A 19768-nucleotide genomic window follows, 5' to 3' on the forward strand; every position below is an offset into this window, starting at 1 on the left:
GCACATACATCTGCCGCCTCCAAAATCCCTCTTAGGTTGGGCAGGAAAAATCTCTGTGCCCTGTTGGGGTGTTTTTTTGCAACTTTGGGGGGGGGTGGGGGTATGTAACCAAACCACAGCAGCCCCCCCCCTGATATTTCCACACAGAACAAGCTGAATTTCCACCCTACAATGACCCAGGCTCACGCTACAAACCCAGTCAAACCCACGGCGTCCAACCCAACGCTTGGTTTCTCACAATCTTTCCAAGGTGGAGGCAGAAATCCCCGCCGGGGGGGTGGAGAGGGGGAGGATAAGTCACCTCCAGAGCTTTTGCAATGTCACAGTATTTATTTTATTTTTAATTTATTTTTTTTAACCTGGGAAATCCTTACGTGCCGCGACACGGAGCCCGATAAAGCTGTCGAAAAAAGGAGAGGCAGTGCCCTCTGAACCCTGTGCAACAGGATTACTGAGTCACCCCCCCCTGCTAATGCTCAACAAAAATGTCCTTATGCAGCAAGTTGAGCAAACAGCTAAAGAGATAAAAGCGCCAGAACACCCCGGGGGCTTTACCCCCCCCTTCATTCTCTCCATAGCTGCAAACCAGGAGCAGAGGATGGATGCCCCCGGATGCTGCTGGAGGGGTTTTAGCAGGGTCCATCCCCAGCAGCATCACTCCAAGGTGCTTCATTCTCCTTGGGGTGAGGTCACCCCCCCCCCTCACACACACACCCCAATTTCCCCTTTGCAATCATCTCGCTGGCTTTTGGGAAACACTGATTTGGCCCCGCGGTAAAAGCTCCTGCTCTTGCAAAAGCTGCTTTTCCCTCTCAGGTGGGTGGAATCCAAACGCCAGCCAGCGACCCGCCTCTCTCCGCTTTAATATGTGTTTTTTTTCACACACACACCCCCCACTCCCCACCCAGACCCCCCCAACTCCACTTTAGTGATCCCCTGCAGACTTCCGAGCGATTTGAGTAAGTCTCCCCATCCTACACAAAAAAACTCTGACGCTTAATTAAAGAGCTCGGCGCTCGGAGAGAAAAAAAGAGATTGCTGGGCTCCTACAACTCTTCTTCCCACCCCCCAACCCCCCCCTTTTTCTCCAGGAGGGGAAGGGAGAGATGGAAATTGCTGTATCAGACGACACAAGGCCCATAATAAGCGGCTAATTGCAGGGGAAGGAGGGAGGTATGTGCGGGCGAGCGGCGGAGCGTGCCCCGGCTCTGCTGAGCTCCGCATTTTGGGCTCAAAATCACGCTCCCCCTTGGCTTTGGGGCAGCAGGAGGGAGGCATTTCAGGCATTTCTGCCAGAGAACCCCCCAATTAGCGGCGTTTCAGGAAACGGCTGCAGCCTAATTTGAGGTTGGAGTTACCACGGGGGTTAAAAAACCCACAACCATCCTTTACGGAGCATCCAGAGAAAAAAAAAATAAATAAAATAATCTACTCCAGTAAGAGTGAAAAGCTCAGCGCTGGGAGGAACTGGGCTGTGCTGGTCTGGGGGTTTGCTGCAAAGAAAATGCAGCTTTTTACTAAAAATCCAATATTTACCGATTGAAAGCCCCAGAAAACACACGAAGGGATATTCACTCCGATATTCACTCTTTCCCTCACTCTGTTCTTCCCCCCCTTATTCCCATTTCCAAGCCATCGGTCCCTCTGCTACGTTTTCTTCACACAAGGAGCTCGATTTTTCTCCCTCATTCCAGTAAATCTGGGGCTTAACGCCAAAACTCGCTAAATATTTCACGTCAGGAATAACTATTCCCTTTCTGGACAGCAGACAAGCATGAGCGAGCGCTTCGTCATTCCGCGTGCCTGCCGGATTTAAGGAGATTTTCCAGCAGATGCTTTTGTGAAAGATATAAAAAAAAGAAGAATAATAATTAAAAAAAAAATAAATAATCAGGCTGTGAGCATTTGAAGAGTCTTTGAAAGCGCATCACGCTGGGGAAGGTATGCACTCTAAAGTGAATTTTGCGGATTTAATTTGGAGTGTTAGGTATGAAATGGTGGTGGAGAAGGTCCTTAAGGCAAAGACACAACAGCAGCATCAGGTTCGAGGAGGCAAAGCTGCTGCTGGGCCGCCTTGGAAGGAGCTCTTGCCGATAGATGTCAGCACAGCCTGCCCCAAACCTCCCAGCAGGACCTTTCCCAAAGCTCCTGGAAGCTCCTTCCCAGCCGAGGAGACACCTCCAGCCACGGGACAGCGGGGTTTTTACTCCACTCACCCCAAAAGGGAGCTGCCCCCGAGGGTGACTCCCTGCAGGGGAGGGAAAGCTTCGCGACAGACCCAAGAAGAAAGGAATAATTCGATATATAAAATGCCCCGTGGTCAGAAAAACCTCCCTCATGCCTCGGTACCTCCATCACACCTCGCCCAGGGTGGCAACAAGGATGATGTCCCTCCCGGGCCTGGGGCAGGAGCAGATTGGGGTTATCATCTTCCTTTCTGGCGCAAGGTGTTAATTATATCTGAGCCAACACCAAAGTCAACAACCCGTACGTGCCACCGGGGCGCCCGCTTGCGTGTTTTTCAGCTTTCTTTCCCAATATGGAAATAAAATAGAAGGTTTCAGAGATGCCTCCCCACAGCTCGCAAAACCCTCGCCTCCCCCTCGGCCAAATTGATGTTGGAGAGAAATTAAATTTTTGCAAATCACGGACTTTTTTATTTACCAACAGGGCTGCAAATAGTTTTCCCCAATTTTGGTATAGCCTGTTTTGTGGGCAGTATTTTCAGATGGCCTGGGGTCATGTTTAAAATGAGCATGTCCTACCCGTGACATCAAATTTCTCCCTGCTGGGAGACACCTTCGTGTGTCACAAACCGGGATTTGGGCTAAAAATTCTCTGTATCCGATAAAGGCAAATAGTGGGAAAAATTCCTCCATTGATCTCTGGAGGGATCTGTGCCCAAGGAGCTTCTCTTTGAGAATCTAAATCCGACAAGGTTAAAGCAACAAGCTATTTTTCATGCCTTTCTCCTCGATTCACACCGATAGCATCTTAGGAAGGGCTGCTCCGTGCAGAGAGAGGCAAGAAAGCTTCTAGAGAGACAAACGCCGTACAGGTGGACTGAAAATCCTGAATAAATCCCTCTCCTCACCATCCTGGAGACAAGAGAATTACCAAAACCATTCCTTACCAAGTCTCTGGCTCTGTGAGATGCGCAGGGATCGTGGCTTTACCACGGGTGCCAGCTCCTGTTGGAGCAAGGGCTCCTGGAAAACTCCTGGCAGCTCTTCCACCAGCTGGGTGTCTCCTTTGGAACAGGAGCCAGAAGGGGTGACAGCCAGCGAGCTGCAGGGCACAGCGGGGACAGGAAAGAACAACCAGCTCCCCTCTTTCTGGGCTGTCTTGATGGCAGCCTCCACGGAGCCCCAGGCCCTCCATGGCAGAGATTTCAGTGAAAGAGAAACAGTATGGTCCAAAACAAAGCCATGGGATCAAGGATGAACAAATGGTGGGATCTCTTCCTGTCTGGCTCCACCAACAAGAGCCTCAAATCCCCAGATCTGCACTGAGGCAGGAGGAAAACCAGACCATAGAATAGTTCAGGTTGGAAGAAACCTTAAAGCCCATCCAGTGCCACCCCCTGCCCTGGGCAGGGACACCTCCCACCACACCAGGTCCCTCCAAGCCCCCTCCAACCTGGCCTTGAACCCCTCCAGGGATGGGGCAGCCACAGCTTCTCGGGGCAACCTGGGCCAGGCTCTCACCACCCTCACACCAAAGTTCTTCCTCACATCTCATCTCCATCTCCCCTCTTTCAGTGTCAAACTGCAAAGAAAATGCAGCTTTTTACTAAAAATCCAATATCTACCGACCGAAAGCCCCAGAAAACACACGAAGGGATATTCACTCCGATATTCACTCTTTCCCTCACTCTGTTCTTCCCCCCCTTATTCCCATTTCCAAGCCATCGGTCCCTCTGCTACGTTTTCTTCACACAAGGAGCTCGATTTTTCTCCCTCATTCCAGTAAATCTGGGGCTTAACGCCAAAACTCGCTAAATATTTCACGTCAGGAATAACTATTCCCTTTCTGGACAGCAGACAAGCATGAGCGAGCGCTTCGTCATTCCGCGTGCCTGCCGGATTTAAGGAGATTTTCCAGCAGATGCTTTTGTGAAAGATATAAAAAAAAGAAGAATAATAATTAAAAAAAAAATAAATAATCAGGCTGTGAGCATTTGAAGAGTCTTTGAAAGCGCATCACGCTGGGGAAGGTATGCACTCTAAAGTGAATTTTGCGGATTTAATTTGGAGTGTTAGGTATGAAATGGTGGTGGAGAAGGTCCTTAAGGCAAAGACACAACGGCAGCATCAGGTTCGAGGAGGCAAAGCTGCTGCTGGGCCGCCTTGGAAGGAGCTCTTGCCGATAGATGTCAGCACAGCCTGCCCCAAACCTCCCAGCAGGACCTTTCCCAAAGCTCCTGGAAGCTCCTTCCCAGCCGAGGAGACACCTCCAGCCACGGGACAGCGGGGTTTTTACTCCACTCACCCCAAAAGGGAGCTGCCCCCGAGGGTGACTCCCTGCAGGGGAGGGAAAGCTTCGCGACAGACCCAAGAAGAAAGGAATAATTCGATATATAAAATGCCCCGTGGTCAGAAAAACCTCCCTCATGCCTCGGTACCTCCATCACACCTCGCCCAGGGTGGCAACAAGGATGATGTCCCTCCCGGGCCTGGGGCAGGAGCAGATTGGGGTTATCATCTTCCTTTCTGGCGCAAGGTGTTAATTATATCTGAGCCAACACCAAAGTCAACAACCCGTACGTGCCACCGGGGCGCCCGCTTGCGTGTTTTTCAGCTTTCTTTCCCAATATGGAAATGAAATAGAAGGTTTCAGAGATGCCTCCCCACAGCTCGCAAAACCCTCGCCTCCCCCTCAGCCAAATTGATGTTGGAGAGAAATTAAATTCCCCCCCCGAGGGGCTGGGAAATCAAGTGTCAGGGAAAAGTCAGAGCTAGGAAGAAAAAAAAAAACAAAACCTCTTGGAAAATCAACCCAAAGTTCTGCTTAGGGAAGTACCAGTTGGAGAAATGACCGGATGGTGCTTGAGACCATTAAAAAGCAAGTTGTTCTCCAGGAGATGGGAAGGAGAAAGGCAGGAGAGGGATTTTTGCTCAGCGTTTCAACAGCAGGCACCCAAACCTCAGAGGGGTGAGACCTTCAGAAGCTCCCAAACTCATCGGGAGCTACCGGATGCCCAGCACCATTGATGAGACACAACGACTTCTTTGTCTATATAAGGACTCTCAACCCCAGGAACCTATTTTTGCAAATCACGGACTTTTCTATTTACCAACAGGGCTGCAAATAGTTTTCCCTAATTTTGGTATAGCATCTTTTGTGGGCAGTATTTTCAGATGGCCCGGGGTCATGTTTAAAATGAGCATGTCCTACCCGTGACGCCGAAATTCTCCCGGCTGGGAGACACCTTTGTGTGTCACAAACGGGGATTTGGGCTAAAAATTCTCCATATCCGATAAAGGCAAATAGTGGGAAAAATTTCTCCATTAATCTCCGGAGGGATCTGTGCCCAAGGAGCTTCTCTTTGAGAATCTAAATCCGACAAGGTTTAGTGTGGCTGGAAAGCTGCCTGGAGGAAAGAGCCCTGGGGGTTCTAGTTGACAAACGGCTGAATATGAGCCGGCGTGTGCCCAGGGGGGCAAGAAAGCCAACGGCATCCTGGCTTGTATCAAAAATAGTGTGACCAGCAGAAGTCGGGAGGTGATTGTGCCCCTGTACTCAGCACTGGGGAGGCCACACCTCGAGTGTTGTGTCCAGTTTTGGGCACCTCAATCCAAGAGAGATCTGGAGGTGCTGGAGCGAGTGCAGAGGAGGGCAACGAAGCTGGTGAGGGGGCTGGAAAACAAATCGTATGAAGAGCGATTGAAGGAGCTGGGGCTGTTTAGTGTGAGGAAGAGGAGGCTGAGGGGAGACCTCATCACTCTCTACAACTTTGTGAAAGGACACTGTAGAGAGGTTGGTGCTGGTCTCTTCTCACAGGTAATTAGTGACAGAACGAGAGGGAACGGCTTCAAGCTCCAACAGGGGAGGTTTAGATTGAACATTAGGAAGTGCAGAGAGAGGCAAGAAAGCTTCTAGAGAGACAAACGCCGTACAGGTGGACTGAAAATCCTGAATAAATCCCTCTCCTCACCATCCTGGAGACAAGAGAATGACCAAAACCATTCCTTACCAAGTCTCTGTGAGATGCACAGGGTTCCTGGCTTTACCACGGGTGCCAGCTCCTGTTGGAGCAAGGGCTCCTGGAAAACTCCTGGCAGCCCTTCCACCAGCTGGGTGTCTCCTTTGGAACAGGAGCCAGAAGGGGTGACAGCCAGCGAGCTGCAGGGCACAGCGGGGACAGGAAAGAACAACCAGCTCCCCTCTTTCTGGGCTGTCTTGATGGCAGCCTCCACGGAGCCCCAGGCCCTCCATGGCAGAGATTTCAGTGAAAGAGAAACAATCTGGTCCAAAACAAAGCCATGGGATCAAGGATGAACAAATGGTGGGATCTCTTCCTGTCTGGCTCCACCAACAAGAGCCTCAAATCCCCAGATCTGCACTGAGGCAGGAGGAAAACCAGACCATAGAATAGTTCAGGTTGGAAGAAACCTTAAAGCCCATCCAGTGCCACCCCCTGCCCTGGGCAGGGACACCTCCCACCACACCAGGTCCCTCCAAGCCCCCTCCAACCTGGCCTTGAACCCCTCCAGGGATGGGGCAGCCACAGCTTCTCGGGGCAACCTGGGCCAGGCTCTCACCACCCTCACACCAAAGTTCTTCCTCACATCTCATCTCCATCTCCCCTCTTTCAGTGTCAAACCCTTGTCCTATTGCTCTACTCCCTTATAAAGATAAAGATGCTTAAAACATCCATTTCCCCTCCCTCTCCCAGCCTCCCCTCCATATTTCCCCCACCACATATTCCTACCACGTCAGGCCAAGCTGTCAGAGGCAGGACAGGAGGGCATCCAAGGGGTACAGCATCTTTCCCTTTGGAAGCACCAGGGTCAGAGACGTGTCTCACCAACCTGCTGAGGGAAGCAGGAAACCACCGCTCCGAGGAGCGAGTCTCCCACAGCAGGGACTGTTTTTCCCTCCTCCAAGTTTCATCCGAAGATAAAAAGTTGCTGAAGTTCCAGTTTATCGTAACGCACCGAGAGTGGGGGCCAGGAGAGAGAAACCACCAGTGGATTTGGTTTGTTGCTATAAAACCAACTCTACCAAGTCCCAGCACCACCGTGACAGCAAATTTCCCTGTCCCCTGGCAGGGACAGCCGTGGGAGCACACGCAGGGAAGCACCTACCCAGCCAAAGGAAGCAGATGGAGATGTGCTCCTCAAGGGTCAGTACTGGGACCTTCAACCTCTTTGTCAGCAACTGGGACTGTTCAACCTCTTTGTCAGCAACATGGATAGTAGGATAGAGGGTACCATCACCAAGTTTGCTGATAAGACCAAGCTGTGTGGGGCGGTCGACACGCTGGAGGGCAGGGATGCCCTCCAGAGGGATCATAGAATCATAGAATGGTTTGGGTTGGAAGGGATCTCAAAGATCATCGAGTTCCAACCCCCCTGCCCTGGGCAGGGACACCTCCCACTAGAGTAGGTTGCTCCAAGATCCAGCCTGGCCTTGAACACTTCCAGGGATGGGGCAGCCACAACTTCCCTGGGCAACCTGTTCCAGTGTCTCACCACCCTCAGAGTAAAAAATTTCTTCCTGAGATCTAATCTGAATCTTTTTTCTTCCAATTTAAAACCATTTCCCCTTGTCCTATCATTACCCTTCCTGGCAAAGAGTCCTTCTCCACCTCTTCTATAGGCACCCTTCAGGTATTGAAAGGCCACTATAAGGTCTCCCCAGAGCCTTCTCTGGATCTGGAGAGGTGGGACCGTGCCAACCTCATGAAGTTCAACAAGGCCAAGTGCAAGGTCCTGCAGCCGGGACGTGGCAATCCCAGGCACAAATCCAGGCTGGGTGGAGAATGGCTGAAGAGCAACCCCAAGGAGAAGGAGACCTTATAACGGCCTTTCAGTAGCTGAAAGGAGCCTACAGAAGAGCCGGAGAGGGACTCTCTACAAAGAAGAGTAGCGACAGGACAAGGGGCAATGGTTTTAAGCTGGTGGAGGGGAGATTTAGGTTAGATACTAGGAAGAAATTCTTTACAGTGAGGGTGGTGAGACACTGGAACAGGTTGCCCAGGGAGGTCGTGGCTGCCCCATCCCTGGAGGTGTTCAAGGCCAGGCTGGATGGCTATTTGAGCAACCTGGTCTAGTGGGAGGTGTCCCTGCCCAGGGCAGGGGGGTTGGAACTCAATGATCTTTGAGGTCCCTTCCAACCCAAACCATTCTATGATTCTATGATTCTATGACTTGGGGGTGTTGGTGGAGGAGAAGCTCCACATGAGCCAGCAATGGGCACTGAACAGCCCAGAAAGCCACTGGCAACCTGGGCTGCATCCCCAGCAGCATGGTCAGCAGGGCGAGGGGAGCGATTCTGGGGCCACCAACAGCAGAAGGACTGAACAGTCAAACAGACAGTTGCCCAGAGAAGCTGGGGCTGCCCCATCCCTGGAGGGGTTCAAGGCCAGGTTGGATGGGGCTTGGATCCACTTGGTTTGGTGGGAGGTGTCCCTGCCCAGGGCACTGGGTGGTCTTTAAGGTCCTTTCCAACCCAAACCATTCCATGATTCTATATCATCCGATGCCGCGCGGCTTTGGCAGAACCAACTTGCCCAACACCACTGTTGAGGTTGGTTGGTTGAGGCAGGAGCTCAGCCCCATCCCAAATGAGCTCAGCACCCCCTCGGGCAGAGGTGACAGGAGCCTCCAGGTCCTGGGCCCGTTCCCACCTCTGTGTGAGGGTGTTTTTGGCTTCTTCAAAGTGATTCCTGCCCGCCCCTGGCGCCACATTCCTGCCGTGCCGGAGAGACAACGGCAGCGGCATCCCGGTGTCCCTGCAGACAAGGTGAGGACCAGGCAACTCCTCATTTTTAATTGCCAAACAGACTCTGCCCCCCACCCTCAAGCTGTAAGAGAGGAATGAAGTTATGTGGTGACTTAATGACCTCTGCAGATGGAGGGAGCCTTTGGAAACACTCCATGAACCCGGCGCGGGAGCATGGATAAGGATATTTTAACACCAGCAAGGGGCAGGCTCAAGACTGGGACAGGGAGGAATGGAGAAAGCCACGGAGAAAGGTGGTTTTCAGATGCAGTGCTCAAAAATAGAAGGCACAGGTGTATTTTTCACCCTGGTACCAGTAGCCCACAGCCATTTCCCATCACACAGACCAGCTAATCATACGAAGATGATGAGAGGGATGGAGCACCTCTCCTATGAAGACAGGCTGAGGGAGCTGGGATTGTTCAGCCTGGAGAAGAGAAGGCTCCAGGGAGACCTTAGAGCAGCCTTTCAATACCTGAAGGGTGCCTATAGAAGAGCTGGGGAGGGACTCTTTGCCAGGAGGTGTAATGATAGGACAAGGGGAAACGGTTTTAAATTGGAAGAAAAAAGATTCAGATTAGATCTGAGGAAGAAATTTTTTACTCTGAGGGTGGTGAGACACTGGAACAGGTTGCCCAGGGAAGCTGTGGCTGCCCCATCCCTGGAGGGGTTCAAGGCCAGGCTGGATGGGGCCTTGAGCAACCTGGTCTGGTGGGAGGTGTCCCTGCCCAGGGCAGGGGGGTTGGAACTTTGATGATGATCTTTGAGGTCCCTTCCAACCCAAACCATTCTATGATTCTGTGGTGATTCTAAAGAGTTTAAGGGCTTTACCTCCAAAGCATTTAAAGAACTGCTCTCTCCAAGGTGGGTTATTTTGGAGGGAGCAAAATAGAATCCAAATAGAAACCACCTAGAACCGTTTCCCAGACAGAAACCATCCAAGAACCAGCACAAGCCCCCAGGAAGAACTTTCAGTTTTTCCTGCCTGGTTTGGCAAAGGGGTTTGCAGGACAGATCCTTGCAAACAGCAGATTCATCCCCAATTTGGGTGTGTTTTCTACCTCTGTGTCCCTGGTGATGCCACCGGGTCGGTGGTGGCAGGGTGTCCGTCCTGGGGGACAAGAGCCACCCCACACACAAGCAGTGATGCTGGACGAGCATGATTCAGAAGATGATGGAGCCAGATGATAAAAAGCTTTCAGAAGCTAAATGCAAACGGCCAGAGAGGCCCTGAGAAGGGAGGAGGACAGGGCCTGGCAAATCAAAGAGAGGGTAGATGGGTGTTGTAAACCCAAACCCAGATTAAGCAACTAATTACTCTCACAGAGCAAGCCTAGAGAACCCAAACAGCTCTGGGTTAATCTCCTGGAAAACAGCCCTTTACGCACCCAAGCTGTGCTTTCCCAACGAGGAAATAAACCCCAAAACCCTTCACCTGCCCATTTTTCATCTCTGGCCCCTGAAATATTTCATATTTAATAAAGGCAAATTTCATTGGAGACACTTTTCAAAACCACCCAAGCGAAGAAAGGAAGAAATTAGCATCCTGTCTGCCTGGCACAGACCAACCCAGGGACCCAAAGGCACCGAGAAACACCCGAGCTCCGTGGGGCCGCGGCTCGGAGCCTGCCAAACGAGCTCTGGGCTCGCTCTCTGGAAGGGCAATAATAAAGTTTAAAAACCCTATATTCAAGGATGTTGCTTCCTTTGGAAAGCAGCACGCTCCCTGCGAGGTCGTGGTTTGCAACAGGAATTGTTTAAGGTTTGTGGAGACGCAGTTTTCACCTGGGAGAAGGTCACCCCTTGAGTACCTGCAATGGGACAACCTCAGCGTGCTGTGCTTTGCAGCACTTCTATCCATACCCCCAGCTAGATTTCTCTATTTACCCGGATTCTTCCTCAAAAGAGGCACTTTGCCTTTTTATTTCAGCCCCGCAGTTTGAATTTCAGAAAGGCTTCACCTCTCAGTGCTCCTGTCACTCCCAGCCCGACAGGACAACACCGGGCTGGAGGACAGGGCTGTCAAAGGGAGGGAAAAAACTCAATATATTTAAATCAGAAAAAGCAATTCCAAGCGACCCGGTGCTGCAACAGCGTCTGTCCCAAAGGGCAGTATAGAAGGAAGTCCCAGAAACTTGTGGTTTTTGTTTCAGAAGGGTAGAAATGAGGGGTGTGATAAGTGAGTCGGGCAGCAGACTCACCAGAATGAAGGCAGAGTTTCCAGCCGGGGTCAGGTCACTCCGGGCTCCGGGAGCATTTTGCTCGTGGTGGGAAAGGGAAGGATTTTTTGATGATTGGGTGGAAAGTTTTCGCTCCGCGAGGGCAGGAATACGCCCTCCTGCTACTGAACTCAGAGGGCAACGAGGAAGAAACAAACCAGATCAGGAAAAGAGCTGGAGAAAAGCTTTTTCCTCTCTTCCTGGCTGCATTCAACGCCGCGACAGCAGAATCCGTGCGGAGTGCGAGGGGTTTCCATCCCTTTCCAAACCTGCTCAACTTTGAGGGGTCAAAATGAGAGACCTTATTCTGTGCCAGGCATCAGCTTCTCGCTCCTTTTTGACTCCCAGGAGGCCAGAAGCTACGACAGGGTTTCAGCGGGCTCAAGGTGATCCCAAGTTTGTATTAAAAAAATTAGGCATGACTTCAATTAAAAAAAAATTCAACCGCCGTCCAACACCGCCCCGAATTCACAAACCCACGGGTACACGAAGACCATTTTGCCCCTCCAGGGCTGTGAGTGGAAACAAGCTGGGCTAAATTGTGAAAGTTTCTTTTCTAAACCTGCTCCTCCTGGTTTCCTTCCCCGTTGTACGTGGGAAGGTGTTTTGTTTTGCTGTGAAACACCTCGTGAACTCTCTTCTGGTGGCTCGGGGACGGGCAGCAGCCCCCAGGCTGAGAAATGCTGCTCTAAAGAGGCTACTGGCACCACCAGGGCAGGATTTTGTGGTTTTTTTTTTAATTCCCAAAGCAAGGATGTGCCTTAGGTTGCTCACAACGTTACCCCGACACAAGTCACTGCAACGGGAGCAGAAGAATTGCCATGTGGGACCAGGGGAGGGTGTTGCAGTAACGAGTCTCAGCTGGTTACTGCTACTCAGAAAAAAACAAGAAGATGGAAAAGACAACCAAGGAGTCAACAATCTGCACCATCTCAGGAGATCTTCAGGCACAGCAGGTTCTAAACCCAAACATGAGATGGTTTCTGCTACTCCAACAGAGGCTACTGGCACCACCAGGGCAGGATTTTGTGTTTTTTTTTTTAATTCCCAAAGCAAGGATGTGCCTTAGGTCGCTCACAACGTTACCCTGACACAAGTCACAGCAGAAGAATTGCCATGTGGGACCAGGGGAGGGTGTTGCAGTAACGAGTCTCAGCTGGTTACTGCTACTCAGAAAAAAACAAGAAGATGGAAAAGACAACCAAGGAGTCAACAATCTGCACCATCTCAGGAGATCTTCAGGCACAGCAGGTTCTAAACCCAAACATGAGATGGTTTCTGCTACTCCAACAACTCTTTACTCCTCAGAAACCCCACCGGTCCCTCGGACTGCCCTGTACCCACGAGTCCTCAAGTTATTTACACCACGCATGAAGGTGTCACACCAGTTCATGGACAGGGAGGGCTGGGTACCTTCTGGTTCTCAGCACCATCACCACGTGCCCTCCTCGCAAAGTCCTGTCCCTGATGTCTCCTTTCAGCTCCACAAAGCCCCCATCACCCAGGAGGCCCTGAGCAAAGCAGCTCACCCTGGATGGGCTCCAGCATTTATGAATCTCCACCAACTGCTTTCAAAACTCGCCCGTGTTTTCTAGAAGGAGACGATGAAAACAGGGCTTTGTATTTATTTTTTTTCTGGCCCAGGGCAAGGTTTTTGTGCAGCTTCATCAAGGGCAAACCGCTCCGCAAACGACTAACGGGGAGGTTTCTCTCAGCCAAAAGAGCCTCCCACCGCAGGGGGACCACATCTGATACAACCACCCGGGGCAGGTGACAGCAGACTCTCTCCTACCTCCTTGGGGCTCTTAGCTTTGTTGACACAACACCATCAAAGGCACCTTTCCCCTCGGCTCACAAGGGAAAAACCTGATCCTCAAACTCCAGCAGCTCCCACTCAAAGCTTGGATGGGACCTGGAGGAAGAACGGAGCCAAGAACCGACGTGGGAGAGGACTTTTTGCACTTAGTGCATCGTGTTAAAGCTACCCAGAAGGTTTTAAATCCCAGCTTCAGGCTGATGGTCTCTACTCATTTTCAGGTGAAAGCAGTGAGACACAGGGAGGACCAGCTGCTCTGATGTGGCTGAGTATTGGTGCTCTGAACGTGGAGAAAGAGGATCAGAGCATCTCATGAACGAGTTTTGCCTCCAAGCCCGTTTTTAGCCTGAAATCTCAAGAAAAGAGAAGAGAAGCATTCCCATCTCTCCAGCAAAAGCAGCATGAGTGCAGGGAGACAAAACCACCAGGAAACAAATCCTGGCAAGTTTTACTCCCCACAGTGAGCCCCGTTGCAGCAAACAGGAAAAGCAGAGCCACAAGATTCCCAAATTCCCTGATATCAGAGCAGGAATCACAGCCCAACAGTGGGAGAACTCACTGCCACAAGGAGGGAACTGGGGTCTTTCCAGCTCTTGTCTCCCCAGGTTGGGAAGACACAGGGGGGGTTCACACTTGGCTGAGGATGATCCACCAGAAACAACAGGGATGATGCCCAGATCCTGTAGGACTTCAGCTCGCATCCCTCTCCCTGCAAAGACCCGGTCCTTACTTTATAAAAAGCTTGATTTTAAAAAGAAAACCTTTTCATCTCTGTCCCATAAGTCCCCGAGAGCACAGACAAAACTACCGGCTTTTACTACTTTTTCTCTCCCATTTAAAAAAAAAAGGTATTTCCCAGTTTAGAGCACGGCTCTGGTGGCCTGAGGCCAAGCACAGGGTTCCTGAGGAACATAAACTACCAAATCCAGGAAGGGAGAAAGTCTGCAGAAACACAGAGTCTGAAATAGGCTGAGTTATCCCAGAGGGATGACTGCCTGAGGATACACTCTCAATCTGCCCCAAAAATCACCCGCTGCAGCCCGAGGATGACACGAAGAGGAGACATGGACGATGGTGAAGGGCCTGGGTCAGTGCTGGAGGCCGAGGTGGCCTCTCCCAGGAACCCGTCAGTGGTTTTCATCGCACAGAGATGGAAGGGATCTCATCAAGAGTATTTCACAGACCTGCCTGGAAATCAGACAAACTAGCCCTGCCACCAGTGCAGCAGATCCAGGGCTGAATCCTGGGGTAGCCAACTCTGGGCGGCAGCAAGCCCACACCAAAGCCCTCACCACAGGAACCCTGAAGCTCCTGCATTATCCATTGCATTAAGTTACAGAATCATGAATGGTTTGGGTGTGAAGGGACCTTAAAGCCCCTCCAGTGCCACCCCCTGCCCTGGGCAGGGACACCTCCCACCACACCAGGTCCCTCCAAGCCCCCTCCAACCTGCCCTTGAACCCCTCCAGGGATGGGGCAGCCACAGCTTCTCTGGGCACCCTGGGCCAGGCTCTCACCACCCTCACACCAAACAAGTTCTTCCCCACAGCTCAGCTCCATCTCCCCTCTTTCAGGGTCAACCCCTTCCCCCTCCTCCTAGGGCTCCCCTCCCTGATCCAGAGTCCCTCCCCATCTCTCCTGGAGCCCCTTGAGGGACTGGAAGGGGCTGGAAGGTCTCCCCGGAGCCTTCTCTTCTCCAGGCTGAACCCCCCAACTCTCTCAGCCCATCCTCCCAGCAGAGGGGCTCCAGCCCTCCCAGCATCTCCGTGGCCTCCCCTGACCCCGCTCCACCAGCTCCATGTCCTTCTGATGTTGAGGAACTCCAAAGCTGGACACCATATTCCAGGTGGATTCTTATAAGAGCAAAGTAGAGGGGTAGAACCATCTCCCTCGAGTCCACCAATACTCCAGGTGGATTCTTATAAGAGCGAAGTAGAGGGGTAGAACCATCTCCCTCGAGTCCTGGGACTCGAGGTTTTGGTTTCTTTCGAGGCTGTTTCACCTGCACCAGGGCTCGTTTCTGGGGAGAACCAGAGGACTATCTCCACCAAAGTCACAGAAGTGCTGCAGCTTGAGTCACCGAGGAGCGGAGACGAGCCCTCGCCTCTGGCTGGATAAACAAGACTCCAGCATAAACCACCTCCAGCCCTCCATCAGGCCCTCCTCTACAGATAGGCTACGAGTCAAAGAAGCACCCGGATTAATTATGCAAATAAAGGCAAAGAAAAGCATCCTCAAGACGTGGAGAAAGGCACCTGCCTCCACAGGGACCACCTACCCTGGGTGGGATAACATTGCAGGCTTCCCATGTAATACAGGCCATTAATTAATCGCTCCCCCTCCTGCTCCAGCAAGACTCGTACGTGGGAGTGAAGGGGGTGGAAAGTAGCTCCAAAGGGGCCAGAAAAGCTCGAGGGGGAAAAGTTAGGAGGATTCCTGGTCTCATTCCTAAAATAGAGATCCTGCTCCTGCCTTACACCCTCCTTTGTAGAGCATTAAAGCCCCACCAGTGAAAAGCGCAACATAAAAGCAAGGAATTAACTCTCTTGTTCTGCTCCAGCCTAATAAGTAAGAAAGCCAATGCCATTGTTTTAGATCTAAGCCAAAAAATACTTTGAAACCTCAAAAATTAGGGTTTTTTGGAAGCAATTATCTCCCTCCTCTGTCTCCAAGACTAAAGAATACACGGGGCCAATTATTTCTTTGAAGGCTAAATATTTACTCCGAGATGAAATGTGGCAGCTCAGGCTGGAGAGGAATTACCCAGCTCTGATGTCATCCAATGCCTGCGAGTGAGAAAACCCAACTGAAACCAGGTATGAACAAAAACAACAACAAAACCAAAAAGAAAAACAACAACAACAACAAAAAAAGGGTGTTTTCTCCTGGAAAAGCCCTTCAGAGAGCGGAAGGGATGAAGCTGTTTCAGCTCACCTGAGCCACGGCCAAGGCGTTTAGCCTGGCCCTGGCACCCTTCCCTTTAGGTGGCCCTACTCAGGGCTCATTAACGAAGATGCCCGTGTTAATGAGGGCACAAGGAGAGTGTGATCAAACCTCCCTGAGTAAGAACTGGGCTTGTGGAAAAAGCTGCCATCATATTCTGGAGCAAGCCCTACCCTATGGAGCCAGGGGTGGGAACTCCTCCTCACCTCCAGGAGCAATTAGCCTGCAGGCACATGGAGCCTTAATCAATCAATGTCAGCTCTTCTTTTTATTTTTTATTTTTTTTATTAAAAAAAAAATCTCTCTCCCTCCTTATTTACGTCTGACTCCCGAGTTTCAAAGCGCTCTCTGCTTTTGCCCCCTCCAGTCACTATTCTTTCCCAGGCGGAGGGTGCCAAGGGTATAAAATAATTAAAAAAATAAAACAAAACCAAAAAAAAAGCAGTTATGTGTAAGAAACCACCAGCGGCAGGAGCGTGGGGTGACTCATCCCCTCGGCGGAGCGAGGAACAAGAGCGCTCTCTGTTCGGCGGAGCCCGCCTGAAGTTTCAGTTGCGATCCCATCTCCCTCCACGCGTCCCTCCTGACAGCACCATCCCAAAATATCTCCTCGGGGGATCTTCCCATGGGACTTCACTCCGACACGTATTCCCACAGGACTCCTTCTTTGCAAAGCCTTAGTTGTGAGTAAGGCAGTGGGAATTTTGACTTTGTGAAATACCAAGAGGGTGAGTGAGATGCCTCCACGGAGCCAGGCTCGTTAACGGCCAGGCTCGTTAACTCCGACTACGAGTCGTGCCCCGCATTCAATCCGACGGAAGAACTCCTTGGGCTCGCAAGAATAGATGGCCTGGGTCAGAGCAAGAGGTCTGCATGGCCCCACATCCTGTTTATGCCACCCGTGGCCTCTTCTCCACCCCTCAAGCAGAGGGAAAACGCTCCGGAAAAGAAGGAAGAAGAGGGAGAGCCAGTTTCCACCAATGTTTAGATGGTGATTTGCTTTTTTTCCCCTTCCATTTTAGATCCACGACTGCTTAATTCTCACCTGGAGGCATCATACGGTGGGTGCGTAGATGCAAAAATCCAACCAAAATGATTAAGGGTGGCGTGGACTGACACCCAACCAGCAATTACCACGCGACGAGTTACCTCTTAACACTTCAAAATCCCATCTGACCAATGCCCAGATGACAGCAGAGCACGGAAACATCACAGAATCATAGAATCATTCAGGTTGGAAGAGACCCTTGGGATCATGGAGTCCAACCATCTCCCCTACTCTACATAGTCCTCCCCTCCACCATATCCCTCAGTACCCCATCTAAACGTCCCTTAAACACAGCCAGGGATGGTGATTTTGGAGGACTTCATAAAGTAAAAAATGCATCAGAGAAGCAAATATGATTTTAAAGAGAGCAATCCACAATATTTAGAGCACACGAAGCAGGGTCAGAGGGAGTCTGCACCCGAGCAGACCAGTCAGAAGGAGCGCTCAGTGGATGCTGAGCTCCTCTTCTTCCTCCCACTCTTGGTTAAATGAAACGGGGAGTTTAATACCACCTTCCCTCCCCCCAAAGAGCTTCCCCCCATCCTTCTGCCTCTCTCCAAGTTATTCGAGTCCAATTCAGAAATATGAGGAAAGCAAGTGTGACGTTTGGAGGACACAAAAACCAGTGTGGGAAATCACTGGGTGGCGTTTTCCTGCCCTGCTGGGAGCGTGGGGACGGCAGGAACGTACCTGCTTTCCCACGCTCGCCCGCCCGGGCACGTCTCCTCCGCTCCTCAGAACACCTCAAGTGGCAGCTACTGAAGTTATTTTTACAAAAATAAATAAATAAATAAAAATCTCAGCTCTGGGACAACGGTTCTTATCGCTGCAGGCTCTTGTGAGTGTCACTCGTCCTGCTGAGAAGCTGCTCCAAGCAAAGAGAAACGACTCGGCACAAGAACGTGCACAGGAGAGTTGGGCAGAGAGGAACCTGGGGAAGTTCAACAAGGGTGAGTGCAGGGTGCTGCACCTGGGAAGGAAGAACCCCCCCAAACCAGCACAGGTTGGGGGGGACCTGCTGGAGAGCAGCTCTAAGGAGAAAGACCTGGGAGTCCTGGTGGCCAACAGGATGCCCAGGAGCCAGCAATGGGCCCTGGTGGCCAAGAAGGCTTCTCCTGAGGTCCATCAAGAAGAGTGTGAGCAGCAGGTGGAGGGAGGTCATCCTGCCCCTCTGCTCTGCCCTGGGGAGGCCCCAGCTGGAGCACTGGGACCAGTTCTGGGCTGCCCAGTTCCAGAAGGACAGGGAACTGCTGGAGAGGGGACAGCAGAGGCTACAGAGATGCTGAGGGGCCTGGAGCATCTCTGTGCTGAGGAAAGGCTGAGGGACTTGGGTGTGTTCAGTCTGGAGAAGAGCAGATTGAGGGGGGATCTGATCAACACCTCTAAATCCTTCCAGGGTGGGTGTCAGGAGGATGGGGCCAGGCTTTTTCCAGTGGTGCCCAGGGACAGGACAAGAGGGAATGGGCACGAACTTGAACATGGGAAGCTCCACCTTAACATGAGGAGGAACTTGTTTGCTGTGAGGGTGGCAGAGCCCTGGCAGAGGCTGCCCAGAGAGGTGGTGGAGTCTCCTTCTCTGGAGACATTCCAACCCCCTGGACACGTTCCTGTGGGACCTGCTCTGGGTGGCCCTGCTCTGGCTGGGGGTTGGACTGGGTGATCTCCAGAGGTCCCTTCCAACCCCATATAATGCTGTGATTCCGCAGCCAAAAAAAAAAAGAGGATTTAAGATGAAAACTGACCAGATAATGATCAAACACGTGGGGAAATAGCTTCGGCCCAGGCAGCCCTGGGGACAAGGTGAGTTCTGATGAAGTGAATTCATCAAATTGCACATTTGTCACCTCTCACCTGACGCCAGGGGCCGGATCCACTCTTTGCTGTTGAGGTCGAGTCTCCAGAGGTCGTTGAAGGCGGCGTTACAACTGCTCTGCGTGCAGCCCCCAAACACGTACATCGACTGGTTGGCGTCATAGTAACACGCACCTAGGGGAAAGCACACACACACAGATCAGCCAAGTCTCTGATCTTCACGTTTTTTGGGTGAAAAAATGATCCCCTCCCCAAATTTCAGACAGCAGAAAAGCAGACGGGCTGCCCCCACTTACATAAAACCATGGGTCAGCTTCGGGATATCCCTGACCAGTGTAAATCTCCAGCAAGAACCTTCCCAGACAATTATCCCCTCAAGCAGAGCTGCCCCTGAATGTGCAAAGAAAGCTGCCTTAGAAGCTTGTAGTTAATTAGATTAGCTCTGATTAAGGCACTCAGCACAGTTACCTTCTCTAAGCCAGTTCCTATGGTTTATAGGGTTGACAAATTAGACTAAGGAACGGCCCTGTGTACCTAAACCTGGTCACTGATTCTTATTTTCCAAAGTTGACACTATTTCATCCTGTCTCATCACAAAGAGCATCCCCTTGGCATCTCAGGGGAAGGGATGAGGCAGCGAGAAGAGGAACGGGGAGACAACACGGCGCTTGACAACCCCCTCAAAGAAACCCAGGGGAATAAAGAGCTTTTGGCCCCAAACCAGACTCTGCAGGAAATAAAAATAATAATATGCAAACACCTGCATTTGGCAGTTGGTGTGCGGTGGTACCTGGGGAGCTGTGGCAAGAAGGAAATTAAATATAAGATAGAGCAGACAGGACTTAAACGTGTTCAGAGAGTTAAACCTCTGCGATTGCAAAGAGGATTTCCCAATTTCTGCGTTTCCCTCCTCAAATGTAACCAGCCCCGTTGACTTTGTACAACCCCTCGCCTTCCACCTTCTTGAGATCCCTGCAAGGC

The 19768-nt window shown here is 51.4% G+C and overlaps 1 protein-coding gene across 2 annotated transcripts in view; it reads right to left on the reverse strand.

The window, feature by feature from the left end:
• The window catches only part of FBXO42 (F-box protein 42), a 75008-nt gene that overhangs the window by 13945 nt on the left and 41295 nt on the right, over window positions 1–19768 (reverse strand). For both annotated transcript variants that reach the window (XM_014951889.1, XM_014951888.1), the window contains exon 4: window positions 18827–18961. In XM_014951889.1, the coding sequence (XP_014807375.1) occupies window positions 18827–18961 (135 nt within the window). The remainder of the gene's footprint in view (window positions 1–18826; window positions 18962–19768) is intronic.

Source organism: Calidris pugnax, unplaced genomic scaffold (assembly GCF_001431845.1).
Source record: "Calidris pugnax isolate Ruff unplaced genomic scaffold, ASM143184v1 scaffold205, whole genome shotgun sequence".
NCBI classification, from domain to species: domain Eukaryota; kingdom Metazoa; phylum Chordata; class Aves; order Charadriiformes; family Scolopacidae; genus Calidris; species Calidris pugnax.